The following is a 21,213-nucleotide window of genomic DNA, read 5'->3' on the forward strand; positions in this document are numbered from 1 at the left end:
ATTGAAGATACTATGTTCCCATGCGAGGAGTCAGGTAGCTAGCCTAGATGGACCTCAGAATTAGCATACAACTGGCCGTATAGGGTAGCCTAAAGATCACACATCTAATGACATTGGAATACGTGGCTAGTTTCAGACAAATTAGCGTTTCTACTGAGTCAATATTAGACAACGGCTAAATGACACTAAAGGATAAACAATTGGAACACTAAGTTCACGCACACGGTGCGATAGGTCTTATGTGAGACGCTGTTTGATGATGATGCATTTTTATGCAAATTGGTACATGCCTACTTGATTAGTCAATAAGGCAGTCAGAGTTGGAAGGAACGTTTCGGTTGAGTATGGTATAATTTTCCACGGATAGGTTTGGCACCGTACAATCGGGCGTATATCAAAATCCGTGGGTGGAGCGGCAAAAAGAGGCAGCAATATACTGTCTGCTTGCAGTAAACATACGCAATGATTGGCATCAATCATTTGGGTGCACGGAAGATCTATGTATAGTCTTACCGGCAGCTGATCTCGCTCAGGAAGGGCAGGCTCAGAGTAGGGCGACAGCGGTATCGATGGTTTCGAAATGCGTGGAAGTAAGGTAACGCTAGACACATGGTTACAGGCAGGTGATCTGGCGCCGGCGTTGGGTCAGCACGGGACATGCACAGGACAGGTGCCTTAGGGGTGTGCCTTTGTTGGGGGCCGGCTTACGCCTGCCGGTGCCCCAGGATAGGCTGTGTAGGTAGGCAAGGAGGAGCAGTGTGGGTTCACTCTTGCAGTTTCCGGGCTGAGGTGCAAATTCAAATCAGGCGGGCATCTTAGCGTAGTGAATCTCACAATTTCAAGAATGGTGGGTCTGGCCGAAATGTATGATTCTGCTTGTGTCGCACTTAGCAAGGGAGTAGTGACACAAAAGTAGAATGGGGGATATTTGCAGCTGGTAAAAGGACGGTCACATGTTGCACAAAGCGTTGCTGGAGCATATATCAATTAAAGCGCTCGGGCTTACCTGAGTGCAGTTACAGTGCAGGCAGGTGTTTGGTGAGCTATTCCAGCAGCTCACAGGACGGAAGAGCTCCGGCTCCTACGATGGTGGCGAAAAAAAAAGATAATGGTATGCGGAAGAGAACTCATGACATACCGAAGTTGGGCAACAGGGTAATTTTAAGTGCAGCTATGTGTGCAAACCATGTGAGGTCCAGTTTGTGCCATCTCTGCAGATCATCCTTCAAGTCAGCCCACAACTGAGGTATATTAGCCTTGTATAGCGTCCCATACTCCCTGGTCAATTTGATACCCAAATACGCAATCTCTGTGTCGGCCCATTGGAGCAGTAGTTTGTTCTGCCACCTCTCCACCACCTCCGGATCCTCCGTTATATTCAATGCTTTAAGACTTACTATAATTGATTCTGAACCCTGATACCCTAGCAAAGTCCCGAAGTACCCCCATCACCCTTGAAAGGGACCCGACAGTGTCCCCAAGGAACAATAACACATTGTCGTCATATACAGCGATTTTGTGTTCATTCCAGTCCCCTCGTACATCGCTGTGTCTGCCCTACTACGCTAGCCAATGGCTCCATGGTCATTGCAAATATCAATGGGGAGAGCCGGCACCCCAGCCGCATGCCTTGCCTTATTGCATTTCCCTCAGAGAGATACCCGTTGACCACTAACTTCAAAGGGTATTCGGAAGTTAGCTAATACCATACACGAAAAGATAGGGTCGCGACCAAAGGCCTTCATAGTCTTCCAGAGATATCCCCAGTCCATGCAATCAACGGCACGCGTTGCGTCCAGAGCTGAGATTATAAATCTCTGCCCTGTTCGCCTGTCCAAGTCAATTACATCCAAGTCAATTACCGCCCGCCTAGTATTATCATGCGTGTGCCTGCCTTCTAAAACCCCGCATGATCAGGATGGATAAGCCTGGGGAGAACCCGTGCCAACCGCTGAGCCAGTACCTTGATGTAAATCTCTGCATTATTATTCAGCAACCATATAGGTTGATAGTTGCCACACTGCACCAGGTCCTTGTGGGGCTTGAGGAGTGGTGTGGTAATGGAAATGCCCATGTTCCGAGAAATAGCCAGGGTTTAAAGGTCTTGTAAAACAGTTCCTGAAACCACCTGGCTTGGGGTTTAATTGATGGAAGGGAATCTATGGACTGACCCACCTCCTCCGCTGCGATCAGGTTCTCCCCTATCCTCCTCCGAGAGTTTGGTCGGATTCGCCTGTCGTAAAAAGGCTTCCTGTTTATGGGGGTCTAATTCCTCCGCCTCCAACAGCTGCCTATAGTGGACCTGCATTATCTCCAGCATCTGCCTCTCCTCCCTGCATAGGTCCCCGTATTCTGGCCGCAGTTGTGCAATGCACTTCCTATTGCACTGTTTGCACAATTCGCCCGCCAAAAGGCGGTTAGCCCCTTTGAGTTGCATCATCCACATTGGCCCTCAAAAGAGATTTGAAGGAAGTCACTGATATACTTTAACAGCAGAAGAGGCACAGATGGATCTTCCCGTTTGGCCTCCAATTTTGAAAAAGGGACAGAATGGTTACTATTTGGAGTAGGGCCTCAAAGTTCTTACAGGGGAAAATCACCCAGTTTGGAAAGTTGGAGAAAAGGGCAGGGTTCCCCGAATAAGAAATTGTGAGGAGTATCCCAAACCTGACGTCACTAAATGGTAAAAGCATGTAAATCTATGAAAAATGCAATGCAGAAGAAGTCTAAAGTTACTTACCTGTTACTGTATTTCTACAGCATTGGTATCTTTCATAGATTCACATGCTTGAATATTCGCACCGTCAGACTGGGAATCCTCCGTAATTTAAATAATAATATAAAACGTCTTCCTTAGGGAGAAAAGCTAGACCCATAGAGCCCCATAAGCCCTGTGTAGCCCTTCATTTGAGGAGTCCCTCCACCTCCTTCAGTCCTTTTAGGCCCCAACCAATGAGGTGGCAGGGCTTAGGCTCCACCCTAATCAGCCATCTTCAGATTTTTCACAGTCTACACTGAACATGGGAATACTCTTCAGCTCTCTGAGCAAATTCGGTTTTTCCATACTCATTTTAAACATTTTTGTTATACTGTAATCTTTTTTAGCTTCCCTATCACTGGGGCTTCCTGGTTCAACCCTTTGAGCTCATGTTCCCACCATTTGCCACCTAAAAACGTGTTTTTAGGCTGCCTACTTTCAACTAATGGCTGGGACTCAAGTAAAAGCTGTCAAAAGAGAAGACCTCCCTTTTCAGGAACTACTCCGGGTGTGGTAAAAATGTCATCTTCATCAGAAACCCCCACAAACTCTGCATCTATTGTCTTTATCCACATGATATCCAGTCATGTAAAATGTCAAACCTTTTCCAAGACGACTCTAAAGGACAGGCATAGGTGACTACTACTTCACCTGGAGAGCAGACAAATGTCATCTCATGAGGAATCCAGCAAGACTGTGCCTTCAACTTCCTCCTCACACCCTGAAAAGCAAGCTCCACAGAGGAGAGCTTCTTCAGTGGATAGATCAGACGCTCCACCATCCAATGGCAAGAAGAGGAGTGGGAAATGTAAGGAAGGCATGACATCGAAGAGAGACAGACACAAGTGATCACAGTTCAAGCTTATTTATTAAACTGTAAAATGGGTGAGATAAATGCCAAAGCTAAACCTAAATCTAAGATGGGAGCAAGCTACGGCCACCAAATAATAATAATACAGTCCTAGTGGAGTCTAGTCAAATAAAAAGTGCCTATACTAAGAAAACCTATTACCGCTATGCTACAAAGGAGTGTGGGATAATATTCACAGGAAAAGAAAGAAGTGTACACAAAATGATAAGTCAGGATGTTATGGCCGGGATCCCTCTTCCCCATGTTTTTAGCATGGGACAAGGCGGGACTCTTGAGCACAGCACACTCCTGGACGTCTATGGCACGAGCTTAAAGTTCAGTTCCTTTTCTCAATATCAGGACCTTTTGTGTTAAAGTCTCTTTCATGAAAAGTCTCTTGCTTCAAAGGGCCTGATATGCCATAAACAAAACAAAAGTTCCTTCTGCTAACCTTAACGTCGGGCGATTACTCTTCACCCTTGGATCCGGGCTCTGATTGTTCCCTCAGTCGTTAGCCTCCCTCAGTCGGGCTCAGTCCAACCACTCACTGTAGACATCCCTCAGTCGGGTTCACACTTGTAGTCACAATGTTCACGGTTGTATTACTGTTTACCATAATTCGCAAGCATCCCTCAACTGGGTTCACATGTGCCAAAATACACAGTTCACTTTCTCTTGGCATCCCTCAGTTGGGTTCACATTTGCCTCCAAAAAGTGCCAAAGACTTCCGACCGTACAAGGGGTTTGGCTTGACCCTCATATAACCACTTTGCCACCTCACGCCGGCCTCCCCTAAAGCCTCTTGTTACTTGTAGTTTCTAAAACAAACAAAGACTTTCGACAATGCACAGGATTCAACATAACCCGCTACAGGACCACTTTGACTTCCCAGTTCAACACATTCTCCTTGTTGAGGAGGGGGCATCGGTCAGAGTCTTTCGAATGAGCACCCGCGTGGCGCTGGACCACTTTGATACCAATTTTGCTTACAAAAGACCTATTATTTTAGTCTTTTTAGGTTACAGTGTTGCTCTTCGCAACCTTGAGCCCAACACAGTCCGGTCTATTATCAGTTCTTTCCGACTCACCGGCTGTGCCGAACTCTGTTGGCGTCTCCTGCTTCTGGAGTCAAGGACGGTACCACAATAGAAACCGCTTCTCCCCGCCCTGGCTATCAGTGCGGGAGGGTCCCATGTACCGCTGACATCCTTCCCCCAAGTCGCCAGCTGCGGTACCCGGTCTTACGTTGTCCTTCTCGGACGCTACGCGGGTCTGGGTTGAACAGGGCAAGGGCAATTCCCTTCTCGTCGTCCTTTCAGGTCTCGCCGCCTTTCTCCTCCGTTTGAACTGTTGTCCTGGAATAGCTGCTTCCTCATGCGTTTGGCCTTGCTCCCCATGTGTTCTTGTGCACCGCCTTTTATCCGTATGAGGAAACGGAAGGGAAGTCAGATGTGTGTAGTTATCAGCAATTGTCTGAGTCTGCCTCACCCTTGTGTTGGGACATTTTAGGTACACGGCTCTGGTGTTAGTCCGTTGTCTTTCATGTAAATTGGTCTGTGAGAAAGTGTTTGTGTCAAGAAAGGGGAGGGGTTCAGTTTCTAGATATCTTACTGGGTAGGATGGGGAAAAGGTGTCATAAGGAATGGGGTAGGGTACCGCGTCTCACCCTTCGGTGTCCCACTTCCACTCCCTGACGATCCCTCATCCAGGTGATCCTCCCGCACTGGTCCACCCCCAGAAACTGGATCCAATAGCGATGGCCGTGTCCTGGCCACCTGGATAACAGATCCCCGGGCCTAGCGAGCGAGACACCTTCAGGTTTCTCCCAGAAATGCTCAACTGAACCTGTATCTAAAGGTCTGCTGGAAGGAGAACTACACAAAAGGTAAAAGTTCCTCCTTTTCTTCCCCTTTGTCAGCGAAACGGCCATCCACAGGGACACCGTTCACAACTAAACTAACCTCGCTGTCCACCAAAACTGTCCCGTCGCCGACAGATAAACCGTCGCCCACTGTCAAACCAACCACCTTGTCGACGAAGACATCGTTGTCGACAAAACAACTGCTGACGAAGCAGCCGTCCACGAAGGACACTGGCGAAAAGCACTCGTCGACGTCCAAACATTCCTCGTTGAAGGACCCATCATCGTCGAGGGAAAAACAGTCAACAAGCCCCCAAGAGCAGGGCAAAACATTGTTGATTCACTGTACGTTGCCAGACGTCATCGAGTCTCCTCCACAGCCAGAGGAAGCTGTAACTGTCCATACACCACAGCTAGATGGGTTAGAAGGTGCTATCCCTCTATCACCTATAACAGGGATGATGAACACCTACTGCAGGAGGAGTTCTCAGAGGGGAAGGAAGAACGGCCAGTACAATCTAAAGAGCACAGTGTACTCTGGCAACCGGTAATGGAAGAAGTGGCAGACCCTTTCGAGCTACTTTACTGCAGTCGATGCGCAGAATTATAGACGAGTTCAAAGGAGACAAAGGGCAAGGCTCCTGGTTACTCAGACAGCTCCTGTAAGAGAACCTTCGCGAAGCACATCACCGGTGTACCGCACTGGAAGCAGGTCTCCTACAGATCGTACTCCACAATCACTGCTGCCGCAGTGATCTTCACCATACTCACGTTATGGCGGATCACCCAGGTCTCATAAAAGAAGACACTCTCCATCTCCTCCAAGGTCTTCACCTCTAAGATCCAAAGCGCAAAATGCGCCTTCAATACGCTACAGCCTCAGAAGGTCCGGACAACATCATAGATGACGCCGGGGAACCTGATGATCCATTTAGGGAGTTTTCCAACCCCAAAAGTCATGACGATGAGCCGGAAGAGGGTGAACTGCCTCAGGACACCGCGCACACAGACCCAGGAGATTGGGATTCTATGGTCATCGAGAAGCAAAAGACAAGTGACTCACCAGGGGATCCTCACCTCCGGACGATATTGTATCTTTTCACTTCATCATGGCAAAATCAGCAAGAGATCTTCAGGAGACCGTTTTAGCACTCGCTGTATACCTATTACCGGGTATAACACTAGTGCAATCTTACTTTGCATATCTTTTTTTGCCTCTGCAATCTTTTTATCGTATTGGCATCTACTATTAGAAATATGAGTACATTCAATGGCCGTTTTGTATTTACGCCTAGACGCACAACCATCACTGATTTTCTTCACGAACATCGAAAATGCTTTGATCAGCCATTTCTTTTTGTTAACATTGGGGTCATCATACTGCTGCGTAAAAATAGCTGACTTACTGCCACTAACTTCCCCTTTGTCACATTATTCTCATTCCATTGTATACGATTTAGTCCCTGACTAAGAAATATATCACCATTCTCATCGTATATCAGAGATTGGGTTGTTATTTCTAGAGACTTTAAGAAGGTGCATAGAGGAAAATGATCGCTCTCTTGCCGCGGGACAACTCCCATGTTCTCTATAAGTGGGAGCCCATGGTTATTAACGAATATAAAGTCAATTGTTGTGGCACTTTTTCCCGAAGACCAGGTGACAGCTTTTTTGGCATCACCTGGACAGTATCCATTTAGCATCACGAAGCTATGATCTTCTAGCATTTTCTTCCAAGGTTTACCTTGACGATTTGTTTGAGCTGGTTCTACCGGGCCAGAAGTCAATGGGCCAATTAGATCAATTGTTGCAAAATCGATTCTAGTATTTAAATATCCCATTATCCACATCGGGTAGGTTTTAGAGTAGATCTTAATCAGTGTTTCGACTGTTTTTATGTTTGCTATTGTTATCATTAGATCGGGTGGATCGTATATATTTACAACTATGAGCTTCCACTTCTCATGCCTTATACAAACTGCCTAAACACTATTGGTGGATTCTTTGAGTTCTTCTAACTCCCACAGCTGCTTCACAGATATAAGTAAATCGCCTTTAGGCTGTCCCTTTAATCCCTTGGTAGCTAGTTGGTGCACCATGGTATGACCATCAATCTGAATCTTCTCTGTGAGCCAGATTTTCTGCAGGTCCACTAACAAATATCTCGATATTGGCAATCAGTCCGGCCTCACCAAACATTTGCATAAATCCTCTCGTGTTCCACGAGTACCACAGTTTAGTGTCATTGAGACTGTGCTGAAAAATGTGATTTAAAGGCTGACGGTAGCCATTGCCAGTAGCCATCACCAATGGTCACCATCAATTTGTCAGTGCCTTTATTCTGTGTGTTAATATAACTCATGGTAGGTAAAGTTTGCGGGGACCAGCCTCTGCGCACTTGATACACTTTAAAGTGATGCCGCTGGATTGACTGACCAAGTATTATTAAGGCCTATGATACATATTTTTTGGGGGGCAATCGTTATAGCTTTAGGTTTTATTTGGTGGAGCATTACCACTTTACATGTGTATCCCAGCCTATACAAATCGTCCTCGTAGCTCAGGACAAAGTCTAGTGTTGGATTGAGCGTGAACCATTCGTCTCTTCTCCCCAAAGGGGAGACTCCTCTTTTGATGCTCACAAGGTGAACCCACTCCGCAAGAGCCTCCCTAGGGGTCTGAGCAAGTGGGACCTCACTGGGAGAGACTCCCCCTTAGGGGACAAGGACTCCTGTTCCTTTGAGGAACTCCCCAGACCATCCACCTTACTAGCGTATGTGGGACTTTCAGATATGAAGAACATTGTAAGATCCGGAGACTTGGCTGAAAACAAAATTAAAATACGTATTTATGCCCAAGGAAGGGGGATCTGTCTCTTCAAGAAGAGAGGTGCATTTAACTGAGAGGAGTAGGCTGAAGAGGTAGAGCATGCCGAGGAGAAGCGAGGCACAGAGACAGATAACAGCGTAAGCAGGGTAAGCCCCCCAACAACATGATGCCTGGAGGAGGCCGAGCCGAGGAGTGCCACGGAGCCGCAACTTTCAAAGGGTGCCTGAGCATCAGAGGGAAAGGCCGAAGTCCCGATGTTTCAGAACAGAGAGAAACCGTGGAGAAGGGGATCCTTATCTGGATGGAGAAATGACCACAATGACTTCGTTGTGGGCCATGCACCCGTTGTACAGCACCAAAACCACCTAGCTGGGGAGTCGAGACTATCACCCGCATCCAGATACAGCCGCAATATGAGATGGGACTGAGGGCGGGACACCGACAACAAGGAGAAGCACGAGATCTGGAGCAGAGGAAGAGAACCTGAATGAATGATGAGCCAGATAGCGTTCCCCTGCGGATACAGAGCTAACAGGGAGAACGGAGAACAGGGAGGCTGCCACAGCATCGTTATGGAGCAGGGGAAACTCGTTCCAGTGTAAATGATGAGTAACTAAATATAAATCCATTTAAGTGCGTTTACTGTGATAAAGAGAAAAACTAATAAGCCTGAAAGAGAAGGTATTAAGAACTGGGCACAAACACCCCAGGAAGAGGGGAAAGTACCCCATGGTTTAAGAAATAAAGAGTGGCGGATACCAGAGAGAGAAGTCTATAAATATGAATGGGAAGTGAAATCAAGTGAACCAGATGAGAGGAGAAAAAGCTAACTGAGCAACCCCATGAGAGGGGGATGGTCAAGTCCCTTAAGGGATACCCAACTAAAGGCCTGGGTTACAAGAGTCAGAAAGTCATACAAGCCTTGTTCAAAGTACAAGAAAGAGCGGTAGAAAGGACTGTAGAACAACTGTCCCTAAAGGGGACAAAAAACCCAAAAGCATTGTAAAAGAGTAACAAGATCTTGTCCAGAAGGTGGTAAGAGACCATTTGAAGATATCTTACTGAAGAGAACTTTTGACTAAAGAAGAGACATTGCCTTAAGGGATACTCAGAAAAGGGAGATATTCTCCTAATATAATTTAAGTTAGGTAAAATAGTGGTATTGTCAGTTCGAACTAGTTTTGGACCGCAGACATGTTCACATGGCGACAGACGAGCCCCTTTAGTTATTCATATAGGCAGGGAAAGATAAGCCTTATCTTTATTATTTTAATAAACACCAGTAATAATTTCCATCAAGTGTATTTCTCCTTCCGGACTACACTATGTAGTCTCAGAAAATGGGTGATCTTGTTAGTTGCGCATAATAATAATGAGCACATGAAAGGCAACCGGATTCGGATCTCATATGTACCTGGGAGCCCTGTCCCAGTAAATATCTGTTCTAATCTCTACTCTGTAATTATGTATATTGCTGTATGCTCCTAATACTATGTACATTTACTCATCCTGTATCAAAGTTTGTATATATCTATGTCCCTTTATGTAACCCTGTACAAGTTGCGTCCCGATGCCTCCGGGCCGGACGGTGAGTGTTACAAATAAAACAAATACAAACCAATTCTGCACATAAGGGAAAAATAATTGGAGGGAACATTGCTAGAGACACTTACTATTCACTTGTATATCGGGTGGGAGGCCCTAAGAAGAGTTACTGAACATTCTTACTTGTACTATAAAGAGGGTGAGAAGCCCAAAGACATTTCTGGGTGATCATAGTGGAAATTTGCTGAGTACGAGCAACCTTGTCTAATACAGAGACAGTACAGCGGGGGCCGGAAAAAAGACATGAGCATATCATTTGGGCAGAAGGCCTGAGTTTTATTTTTGTATTTCCGTTAGATGATTTTCCTTTTTTGTGGTAGGGCCATGGATCAGGCTAGCTAAGGTTTCTAGATGGTGGACACACTTTATTTTGTATGACATCATGATGTCAGCCTTTTGAACTCTTCATTCTTTCAGCTTAGGGACCAAAATGTACGGTTAATGTAGTGATTTTGGCAGAAAAAAAAAACAATCACCTTACAAACCACAAGTTGTCCATCTGATTCCACCTTACCACACAAGCAGCAGCCAAGTTAGATGCAACTCCCCCCTTTTGCAGGTTCCTAATATGTTTTGTCAAATAAGGCGTATGAGATTGCATTACAGCACATTAGCACAACTACTGAATAAATGTGAGGGTCCATATGGATGCTCCATTTAGAAGATGTCCAAGAGACGTCCGGTTTGACCCTGCGTTTGGATCCCTAGAGGCGGAGGTGGTAAGAACAAATGAAAGGGAATGGAGAGAGAACCTCTTCAGCTGCAGACAGAGAGAGAGAGAGAGAGAGAGAGAGAGAGAGAGAAAGAGCAGGAAGGATCAAAGAGCAAGATACTGAGTGAACAGCCCATGCAATAGACAGCTGCAGGGCTCCTTCTACCTGATGGAGTATGCAGTGTTTGCTCTGTTAGCGAGAAGACAACCCCCAAAGTCTATGTAACAGAGCATGGTCTAAGCCACTGTGGAGCCCCCCACCCCAAGAGAGTGACAAATGGGTTTTATGCCCGTGTGAGCCTCTGGATGTTGGGGCACTGTGATGGTTCAGGGACAATAGGATAGGAATGACAGAGGATGAATAGACAGCAGAAGGAACGGAATGTAGAAAGGACAGAAAAAGTAAGAGAGGAGTGATACCCCTTAGTGTTAAGTCAGTTTGCTACTGGGCATAATGGGCTCCGATGATGGTAGCTGTGTCGCATGTTTTTGCAAACACAGGTCCTTGGCCTTTGGATCAGAAAAACAGGTCTGCTTTCAGTGGTGAAATCTGCCTCTAAACTATTCTTAGGACATGCCATCATATCCATACTGGGTTGCCTATGCCCCAGTAAAAACACCTGTTTATCCTTTTCCCCTCAACTCTAGTTTTGCAGTGTGTCCAGTGTTTTCTTCCATAAGCAATTAAGAATTCCTATCTTGAGGTAAAGCATGTTCCTACAGCTGGAAACCTAAGGGGGGGGGGGGTGTGGGTGTGTGTGTGTGTGTGTGTGTGTGTGTGTGTGTGTGTGTGTGTGTGTGTGTGTGTGTGTGTGTGTGTGTGTGTGTGTGTGTGTGTGTGTGTGTGTGTGTGTGTGTGTGTGTGTGTGTGTGTGTGTGTGTGTGTGTGTGTGTGTGTGTGTGTGTGTGTGTGTGTGTGTGTGTGTGTGTGTGTGTGTGTGTGTGTGTGTGTGTGTGTGTGTGTGTGTGTGTGTGTGTGTGTGTGTGTGTGTGTGTGTGTGTGTGTGTGTGTGTGTGTGTGTGTGTGTGTGTGTGTGTGTGTGTGTGTGTGTGTGTGTGTGTGTGTGTGTGTGTGTGTGTGTGTGTGTGTGTGTGTGTGTGTGTGTGTGTGTGTGTGTGTGTGTGTGTGTGTGTGTGTGTGTGTGTGTGTGTGTGTGTGTGTGTGCGCCTGATAAGAAATGGTATCCAGTGTTTATAACGAAAAATAAAATAACATACTTTTAAAACAACACATAAATAACAACAAAAAGTCGAATTTTAAAGTTAAAGTACGTATGGGTGGTGGGTTAAGGGATTAAAAGGGGTGGGGGTAGATGGGGAAGGTAAAAAGGCAGTAAAAACGGGCAGCTTGGGGAGGGATCCCTCAATTAAAAAAATAATATAAATCGTATGTCATTATTTAGGGTGTTATTGTAAAGAAATGGAACCATAAGAAACATGTCCAATAGGGGTGCCCAGGATATTTTTGAAGGAGTTGTAAGCTGTTAGCTTACTGACTAAATATCATGCATGAATGGCTATGCTTGAGGAGTTGTTTATAAGTACGACAGCTAGTATAACAGAAGAGATAAGTTAGACAATGACCCATGCTTAACTGTAAAGTTAAATAAAGATCTGGATTAAGCAATTGATCTGCATTGAGTAATGAAGACGGTATCCGAGCCATCCAGAGAATACAATGACTTAGGACGTAGACTGACTGTAGCTTTTGTATTTGATGGTACTCCTTGTTTACATGTAGTGTTTATCTGAACAATGTATGGTATGGTATGGTGTATTTAAGCCTATAAACCAGAGGTCCTGTTTGCCCTATAGGAACAAGCAGATGTGCTATAACACTAGACTTGAAATCATGGTGCATTTTAAAAACAAGAGTTTCACAATGAAAGGGAGAAAAACAGTTTATGACCTAATAATTCAGGATTGCCTTAGGACACCGGCCTGTCCCCTGATAGTATGTGTATAGTATAAAACAAAGATTGTGAAATCAGTCATGTTAGTGCAAGGGCTTTTATTAACTAACAATTATGAAACATCTCCTTATAAATTTAGGACTGCCCTCATCACACATGCAAAGCAAACCCCAAAACATTAATACCAAAAACTGCTTACCATTGAGTTGGTAGTTCTTCTACGACCGGCAGAATCTGGTGCCAGGACAAAAAGCTTCGGTCGTTCTCCGCTTCTACTCATTGTGGTCTTGTAAGGCTGGGGGCTGATAGGGCTGCAAGATGCTGAACGAGGACAAATGGGCATAACTAGGGTGTATCAAAAGAACAATGAAGGAGAAAAGGACAATGAAATGACAACAGCCGGCAGCAGGGAAATGATAAAGGAAGAAAAAAGAAAGGATAAGTTAATTTGGAAAAAAGGGGTTTAACCAAGAACCACCACATCATCTTGGTCAAAAATGACATTTAGTCAGGATTTGGATTACTGTTTAGATATCCATATGAAATGAGATTACATTTTTAAATTAAGATGAAAGTTTGCATTTCTTAATTTTGGAAAAATGCCCAATAGGCTAACTTTTATTCCAGTGATGGTTTTGGTAAAACAACAAGACCCATGCCATTGATTTGAAACAAATTCTACCTTCAAAAAGTTACTCAAAGTTATGTTTTAAACAACATGATAGACTCAAGTAGCTAGAACGTGAAATGGGGAAATGTAGAAGAGAATGAAATAATATCAGGACAGAGCAAAGCTCAATTGGACATCAGCTGTTCATCACAACATGCACTATGCACACATTGCTGCATGTAGGTCAAATGCACATTTTATTTTGAAATTACGTTAGATCCAAAACATGAAAACTAGAAAAAAAACATTCTGCTGTTCTTACAGCTCACTGATGTCAAATAGTAACTGAGTCAACAGAGCATCTTAAGGGACACCATTCACAACACTAATTAAACCAAGAAAACCACACTACGTTGAAAAAATCTACCAAAAGGGTCTAGTACCATCTATATTGGCCATAAAACACAAGGGCAGCTTTTCGAAGTATCACTGATGGCCAAATCGACGCAAGGACATTCCGCAAATGAGACCAGTGTCACTAGTAATATTAATAAAAGTAACTAAAATAATATAGTAAAAATGATGGAGAAAATGCGATCAGAATCTTCCAAATACAAATTTGATGAAAGAAAGCTGAAAGGACCCTAAGTATTTTTCAGACCTCAATCGGATAACAAGGATAGCCAAAGAATGGGGAAGCTTTTATTTAACCAGTGCACTGACAGCTGTTTCTTTTCAAAGACACAAGTTTGCTGAAAACAGATTAAAATGCTGGGACAAAATATGGACAGTCAAAGACCAGCTTCTGCATCAGTCAAACACTGAAACCTAGTTGATTAATAAGAATCTGTCATCGCGCACTGGGTGGGGACTTAATCATAAAGCAACCAGTGAGCAGAGACGGTTGTATACGAATTGATCGTTTTACAACTGCTCGAATGACAATTGACCTTTTCACAATTGACCGAATTGTGAAGGTCAATTGTACCATATATGTGGGGGGAAACCCCCCCACAACCCCCCCACCCAACGCCAAACCCCCCAAAACCCATATTTATATATATATATATATATATATATATATTCGGTCAATTGTGAAAAGGTCAATTGTGACCCTTTAAATTCGGTTAATTGTTCATTCCAACAATTGTAAACGACCAATTTGGGTAATACCAGCAGGGACATGGTCGACCAGGCTCTTGTTTAGGAAAACCTCTTGCATTTCTAAACAAGACCTGTACTACAGAAACTACATCAATGAAGCGCTATTTCGTCCAATATGTGCACCAGGGGCAAACACTGCCCTTGCACAAAAAGGCATTTGACCAATATGCATTAGAACTAGGGAAATCTTGCTCTGATGCATAGTCTATGCAGAACTGCAAATTCACCAATGCAACATTTCTGCAGTGTGGCCGCTGATGCTTGCATATAGTGCTAGGAGGAGCAAGCACAAATGTTGAGCTACTCAAGAACACTATTTTCCACTTATTGAAAAGGTCACCTTTCCACCTATATCAACCTTAACAATTGTTAAATCATTTGCGGGGTAGTTAGAGTTATGGGTTGTCCACACTAAAAGAATTAACCTCTGAATTGTTTGTCCAACAATTAATCTATTTTGGCTACATGAACACACATGGCTGCATTTTGGCTTTGTATTTGTTTTATTCCAAATCGCTTTATATGTGACAAAAACAAAACCGGAATGATACAAAGTCGCAAAAGCCAGGTACAGGTGTGTTAGTAGATCCAACAGTGCATGTGACAAAGAAGTGTGCTTCAACAACTTCATTTTTGTGGCTGTCACAATGTGGAATGGGATATATGCCTTTTATAACTAGGTGCTTACCTGCAAAAAGAAAGGAAGGTTCTATTTTCTGAACAACCTATATAGAAGGCGTCAGAACAGGGCAAACAAAAGTGCTGCCAGGGGTCTCCTACCTAATAGGGATACTGGTTTCAGCCTGATACTCTGCTCCAAGTTCTGTCTCGGGGATATGGGCGCCAGCACACTATTTGAAGTCCTTCGAGGGATTTAGTGCCCGGCTCACATCTATCTGCTGGCAAATGATATAGTGCGAAGCTCACCCCTCAGGAAATTAGTGCCCACCTCACTTCCAAATAAGATATAGGGCCTCATTACGAGTTGGGCGGTAGCCCTACACTAAATCACGTCTGCAATCCAGCAGGTGCAACTTCAGTCGGGCGATATTACAGCCAGCTGTAATTGCGCCGACAACCAAACGTGCTATTACAGACCTATCACAAGTACAGCTTTGGCTCTCCTAGCGCTGGAAAACCGGCACTAATATCGCTGAAAATACCCCCGGACAAATGCTGGAGGTAAAACAACACAGGTGAGGGTAACATAGCCACACGTGGAAACAATGCACACAAGAGGCCTACAAAAGACCCACCCAGGCGCCACACACCCTTCCCAACACCATGTTGCCATTAGGAGCAGGGAGGAGACAGCAATGAAGCCACAGGTGCGAACAATGCACACAAGAGGCCTACAAAAGACCCACCTGTCCCCACACACCCTTGTTGCCATTAGGAACAGGGAGGAGACAGCAATGAAGCCACAGGTGCAAACAATGCACACAGACCCACCCTGGCCCCACACACCCTTCCCATAACCATGTTGCCATTAGGAGCAGGGAGGAGACAGCAATGAAGCCACAGGTGCAAACAATGCACACAGGAGGCCTACAAAAGGCCCACCCTGGCCCCATACACCCTTCCCAACACTATGTTGATGTGGACCTCTACATGCTGCGCCAAGAGCTACAGAGGCCTGACAACCAGCCCAGGGCACAGGGAGCACAGGAGGGGAGGTTGGGGGGAGGAGGGGTGAGGAGGAGGAGGAGACCAGCCGCAGCAAGGCAGCCAGCCATCCCCAGGGTCAGGCCAACACCCTGGGCCCTGACTAATGGACAGTTGGTATCCGAGTACAGGCTTTACAGGGCTACCACCACCCAGGTGCTGGACACAATCCAAGGTGACATAGGTAAGGTAGCAGGAGTGCCATCAGCACTGCTGTGCCCCCACTCGTGAAGCTTGTGTCAGTCCTACAATACCTTGGAACGGGCAGCTTTCAGCACGCAGTGGCCATGATGCATGGAATGGCCAAGTCCACATTCAGTGCCGTCCTGGGCCAGGTGCTGGATGCACTGCTGCGACATGTGAATGACCACATTGCATTGCCTACCACCCAGGCACAGGTGAACAAACTCAAGGCACAGTCCTATGCCATTGCCCAAGTCCCGAACATGATTATTGCACTGGTAGCACACAGGGAACATAAGGCTGCCTACAGGAATCAGAAGCATTTCCATTCCCTGAACTGCAGATGACCTGTAGTCCAGGCCCGGCCATCAGCCACTGCTGCGCTCGCTACCCAGGATCCACCCACGACTCCATGGTGCTGTGTAACAGCACACTGCCAGCCTACATGGAGAGGCACAGAGCCCAACGCACATGATATTGCGCGAGTACAAACCCTGCCTGAAATGCATACCAAAGTACACCAAATGTATGTGGGGGGCAAACCCATAGGAAGCCCTGCATGCCACCAGGCACCACAGCCAGCACCATCACAGCCCCAGTCCCATATATGTGTGGCACACAAGGACACCTGCACACGGCCACCACACCTGAAACCCCAAATAGTGATGGGCACACACTTGTCCAAACACCATAACATGTGACCACAACAACCACAATGCACCTTGTGTGTTGCAGTGCAGCTTCACACCCAGACACACAAGAGCAACCTCACCCAGGACACCCCACAGGAATGCAAAGTGAGATGAATGCAATACCCATCCACGTAACCATTGCCGAAGATCTGGATAAAACCCAAACATGAACATCCCTGAGAGAGTGACCCATGCATGTTTAAAAAAGAAGTAAACTGGTGCCATCTAGCTTAAGCCCCACCATCCACCGAGACACTCACAACCAAATACAAATGAACAATGGCCATGAACAGGCAGTCATGACGGGATCCTGATCCTGACGTCATGGATGCACCACTGTGGCAATCAAACCCATGGGGCGGTGCTATAGAAAGTGGGCTACAAGGGACATGTTGCAACATTGCAGAGCAAACCCGTGGAACATGAATAAACCATAATCCAAGGAGAACTGGTAACATGACGGTACTTGTTGAGCATGAGTGTCCCACACAATTCCCTACACATAGGTCACCATCCACTGCTGCGAGTCCAGTAATCCCACGTGCAGGGAAATATAACCTGCCACAGAACAGCCCACTCAAACAGGGTGCATGTCCTGAAAGATGATGGATGTATACCAATCAGCCAATCACATTGCATGTCCCCCTTGCACACAAAGATGACTACAGTGCATAGTGCATTGATGCTTATTACTTGTACACCCAGTGAAGCAACGTTGGCCTTGTGTACACATTTCATCCCATGCAGGTGATTCAGGATAGCTGCAGCTCATATGGCTGATTACCCCTGTGCGGAATCCACAAACTCTAGCAGAGCTGGCATATAACAATGCCCACAGTCGTACCCGCATATGTGTGAAAAGAACATTTGGTTTGTTGAAGGCACGATTCCGGTGCCTGGACCGTAATGGAGGGGTACAGATATATGCGCAAGATAAAGTTGGAAAAATTGTACTCACCTGTGCCATGCTGCACAACATCTGCTGCCGTAGCAATGTACCACCACTCACTGATGCTGATGCGCAACACCCAGGGAATGGGAGTGACGATGACCATGTGTCTGTTGCTGGGGCTAATGCACACAAATATGGGTGGCGGGAGGGAAGATTGGCTAGACAGGCGTTGATTGAGAATTTCTTCTGATTTGGTGGATGGGTACATGTCAAGAAGAGCACTTGTAAAATAAATTGCACTTGCACACAATCATGAATGTCCTTGCGTTCTTTCATGTTTGAACGCACTTTAATTGAAGTGGAACTAACCCCCACAAACCCCCCAGCACACATATCCCCTTACCCCCACCAACTCCCCAGCACACATACCCTCCTCCCCCAACACAGTGCGTATGGGTCCATGTGCCCGGCCCTCTAGCCAACAGGGCATTGTCCATCTAAAAGGGACATTGTCACTTCCCACATGCTCCGCTTTATGGTGAGCGCCGCTGTGAAGGACGCAGTGACCTACGCCTGGGTGACTCCTGTAAGGATTCCTCTGTGGTGGTGGTGAAGGTGGATGGCACGGATGGGGCCAACTGCAGCTGCTGGTGGAGGAAGTCATTTGCCTGTTCAGCATGCGCTAATTGCACCTCACATAATTTGCGTACTCACTGGCCAAAGCCTGTAATTGCTGCAGTGCATCACTCTACAACCTTCCGTGTGCAGGCATTGTCGAGCGACATGTTTTTTGCAGCCCCCCTAAACGCACTGCTAATGGCCTTGATTTGGTGGTTGTGTTCATTGGCCATGCCTTCTGTCTTCATCTGGCATGCCTCCATCACATCTAGGTGTGCTATGACTGCATTGGCCGGACCTGTTCCTGTATCCCGTGCAGGGCTGCTATGCCTGGCAGGTCTCTGCGGGGTGGTGGGGCTGCTGTGCCTGGCAGGTCTCAGCGGGGTGATGGGGCTGCTGTGCCTGGCAGGTCTCCACGGGGTGCTGAGCTGTCTGGTGGGGCTGCCGTGGATGGAGGGGCTGCCAGCAGATGACCCATATGAGTTTGTGTCCTCATCTGCCACTGGTGTGTGCGCGGTGGTGGCGTACACTGACATGTGGCCTGTGGCTGGGAGTCCCCACATGCTCAAGGGTCCTTTCAGGTGAGTCCATTTTCTGCGCTGGATTGTGTATTGGCGTGAGAGGTGCTGCATGCTGCTCTTCAACAGAAGAGGCACCCTCATCTGGGGTGGTTGCACTCGTGGTAACTTCTACATCCTGTGAGCCCACAGTAGCTTTAATGGCTTGGTGAGGCAGCCCTCATGGCTTGTGGACACTGAGGTGGTGAGGCCCTGCTGGCTTGTGGGTGCCGAGATGGTGAGACCCTGCTGGCTTGTGGGCACTGAGGGGGTGAGGTGCTGGTGCGGTGAGGTGGGACATCCGCTATGGAGTATCCAGCCGGGCCCTTCGTGGGGTGGTGGAGGTGTTTGAGGCGCATCTGGGCAGACGTTGGCATGGGCCTGCCTCCACCTCATCCACGTTGCACTCGGATTACACCTGCATGCCTGTAGGGGACATAGGGTATGGCATGAGGACAGGGCACCTCAAAGTATTTTCATGCATTTAAAGGCTTACATGGGGCGGGGTTTGTACAGGGCAGTTTCTATCATGCATGGCCCTGACCGGTTTAGTATTCAAGATGTTGGTATTACTGGGGCATACTACATGGTGGTGGGTGCGGGGGGGTGACAGTTCGGAATTGTTGGGCTAGCCTATTCATGCATATGATGCTAATGCACAACTGGCATGCCACAGTCAGTGAAGGTGGGTTGGTACTACACACGCCCACCCGACTTTGCTGTGCCCCTGCCATGGATGTGTGTGCCATGGTGCTTGCATGTGTCCATTGACTGCCCTACTCACAACTCTGGATCCCTGGGGTTGCCTAGTTGCACTGGTACGAGGGTACAGTCGTAGGTGGCTGTGGTAGATCACACGCACTGCACCCACTCACAGTGCCCGGCTGTCGGTCATTCACACTGGGGATGGAGTGGTGGCCTATTTACAATGCAATCTGCAAGGGGGATGACTCACCTCCAGCCTCCTAGGTGCTGGTGCATGCCTCTGCTCCTCCCACTCCCTCAATGGATGCCATATTAATAAGGGTGGTGCACTGTTCCTCCCATGGTGTCAGCTCTGGTGGTGGAGGTGGTAGTGGTGGCCCTCCACCGGTCGTCATGATCTCACTCCTGTGCTGTGCCAGGATGCCCCGGACACGTACACGCAGGTTGTTGAAGCGCTTGCGGCAGTGCTCTCCCCTGGGGACACAGACCACCGCAGTGACTTTTTGGCTGATGTCTGCCCAGATGTGGGTGCACCGCTGTGAGGCCGTCTTTTTTGTTGTGGGCCATACAGTTCATCCTGGTGGGACATGACCTCCTCCACCAGTTCAGTGAGTTCTGTGTCCGAGAACTTTGGGTGGATTGTGATTTCCAAAATGGCCACCGCTTTGTTTCCATTTCCGGCGTGACGCATTTCCTGCAGCGCTATTAGCCGCGCTAATAACACGGGATGCCGGCGGTAACACAATGTTTGCTGATTTTTCCAACTATTACTGCTGAACGCTATTTGCGTTACTGCCCGGGCCGTGTGCGTGTGCCCGCCAATTCGTGAAGGGACGTTGCTTGCCCCACAACTCACAGTGTTAATTAAGGCAAATAACGCTCAGTGGTGTATGCACCCAGATACCGCCAAACTCGTGATGAGGCCCATAGTATGCTGCTCACTCGGCTCCAGGTATAGAGGGGCCCTGACTGCTCTGCCTGTCTTTTGGGTGTAGCGCCCAGCAGACTTACACCATCACAGATATTCTCACCCCCTGTTCAGGCTGCCAACTTGGGTCAGGTTCTTTGCTTTTTCTTGGGAGTTCTATGCCTGTCTCGTTCCTCTGTCTCTTCTCTGGGTCTCCCTGTTCTCGAGGCCACTTAGCACTCTCTGCCCTTGCATTTCCCAGTTAAACTGCTTCTACTTATCTGCTCCTCCAGCAATACCCTTTTCCCAGAATGTGTGAAAAAGAGACCCTATTTTAGTACCTATGCCGGATACAGTCTCCATGATTGGCTTGAGCAATTGCGTGTTTCATGGCAGATATTCCCGATTGGCTATGAAGCTTTATAGTTCCAGACCGGGGGGCAGGGTGGTCTGGGTTGTCTTTAAATAGTTGCACATTAATTTTGGCATGAAAGTCAACACACTTTACATAATTAAATTAATAAATGCATTATTTTATTTTTCGAAGAGTGCATTACAAAAAAATGTGTGTGTGTTTCTTTTCGCATCACTAGTTTGCCTTGCTGTTTATGGATAAGAGGGGGCAATGTTGTGCGGGGTTGGATTGTTTTGGGAGGAAATCTAAGTGGTGCTCTTTGTAAGCCTTCCTGCAA

At 46.8% G+C, this 21,213-nt stretch overlaps 1 protein-coding gene across 11 annotated transcripts in view; it reads right to left on the minus strand.

Moving 5' to 3' along the window:
• Window positions 1-21,213, minus strand: part of MAP7 (microtubule associated protein 7) — a 1,989,984-nt gene that overhangs the window by 1,091,751 nt on the left and 877,020 nt on the right. For 8 of the 11 annotated variants that reach the window (XM_069606764.1, XM_069606762.1, XM_069606760.1 and 5 more), the window contains one exon: window positions 12,728-12,873. In XM_069606764.1, coding sequence (XP_069462865.1) covers window positions 12,728-12,873 — 146 coding nt within the window. The remainder of the gene's footprint in view (window positions 1-12,727; window positions 12,874-21,213) is intronic. The other 3 variants (XM_069606765.1, XM_069606761.1, XM_069606771.1) reach the window with 1 other exon arrangement.

The sequence above is a fragment of the Ambystoma mexicanum genome, chromosome 4p (assembly GCF_040938575.1).
Source record: "Ambystoma mexicanum isolate Mex_15411 chromosome 4p, UKY_AmexF1_1, whole genome shotgun sequence".
Classification (NCBI taxonomy): domain Eukaryota; kingdom Metazoa; phylum Chordata; class Amphibia; order Caudata; family Ambystomatidae; genus Ambystoma; species Ambystoma mexicanum.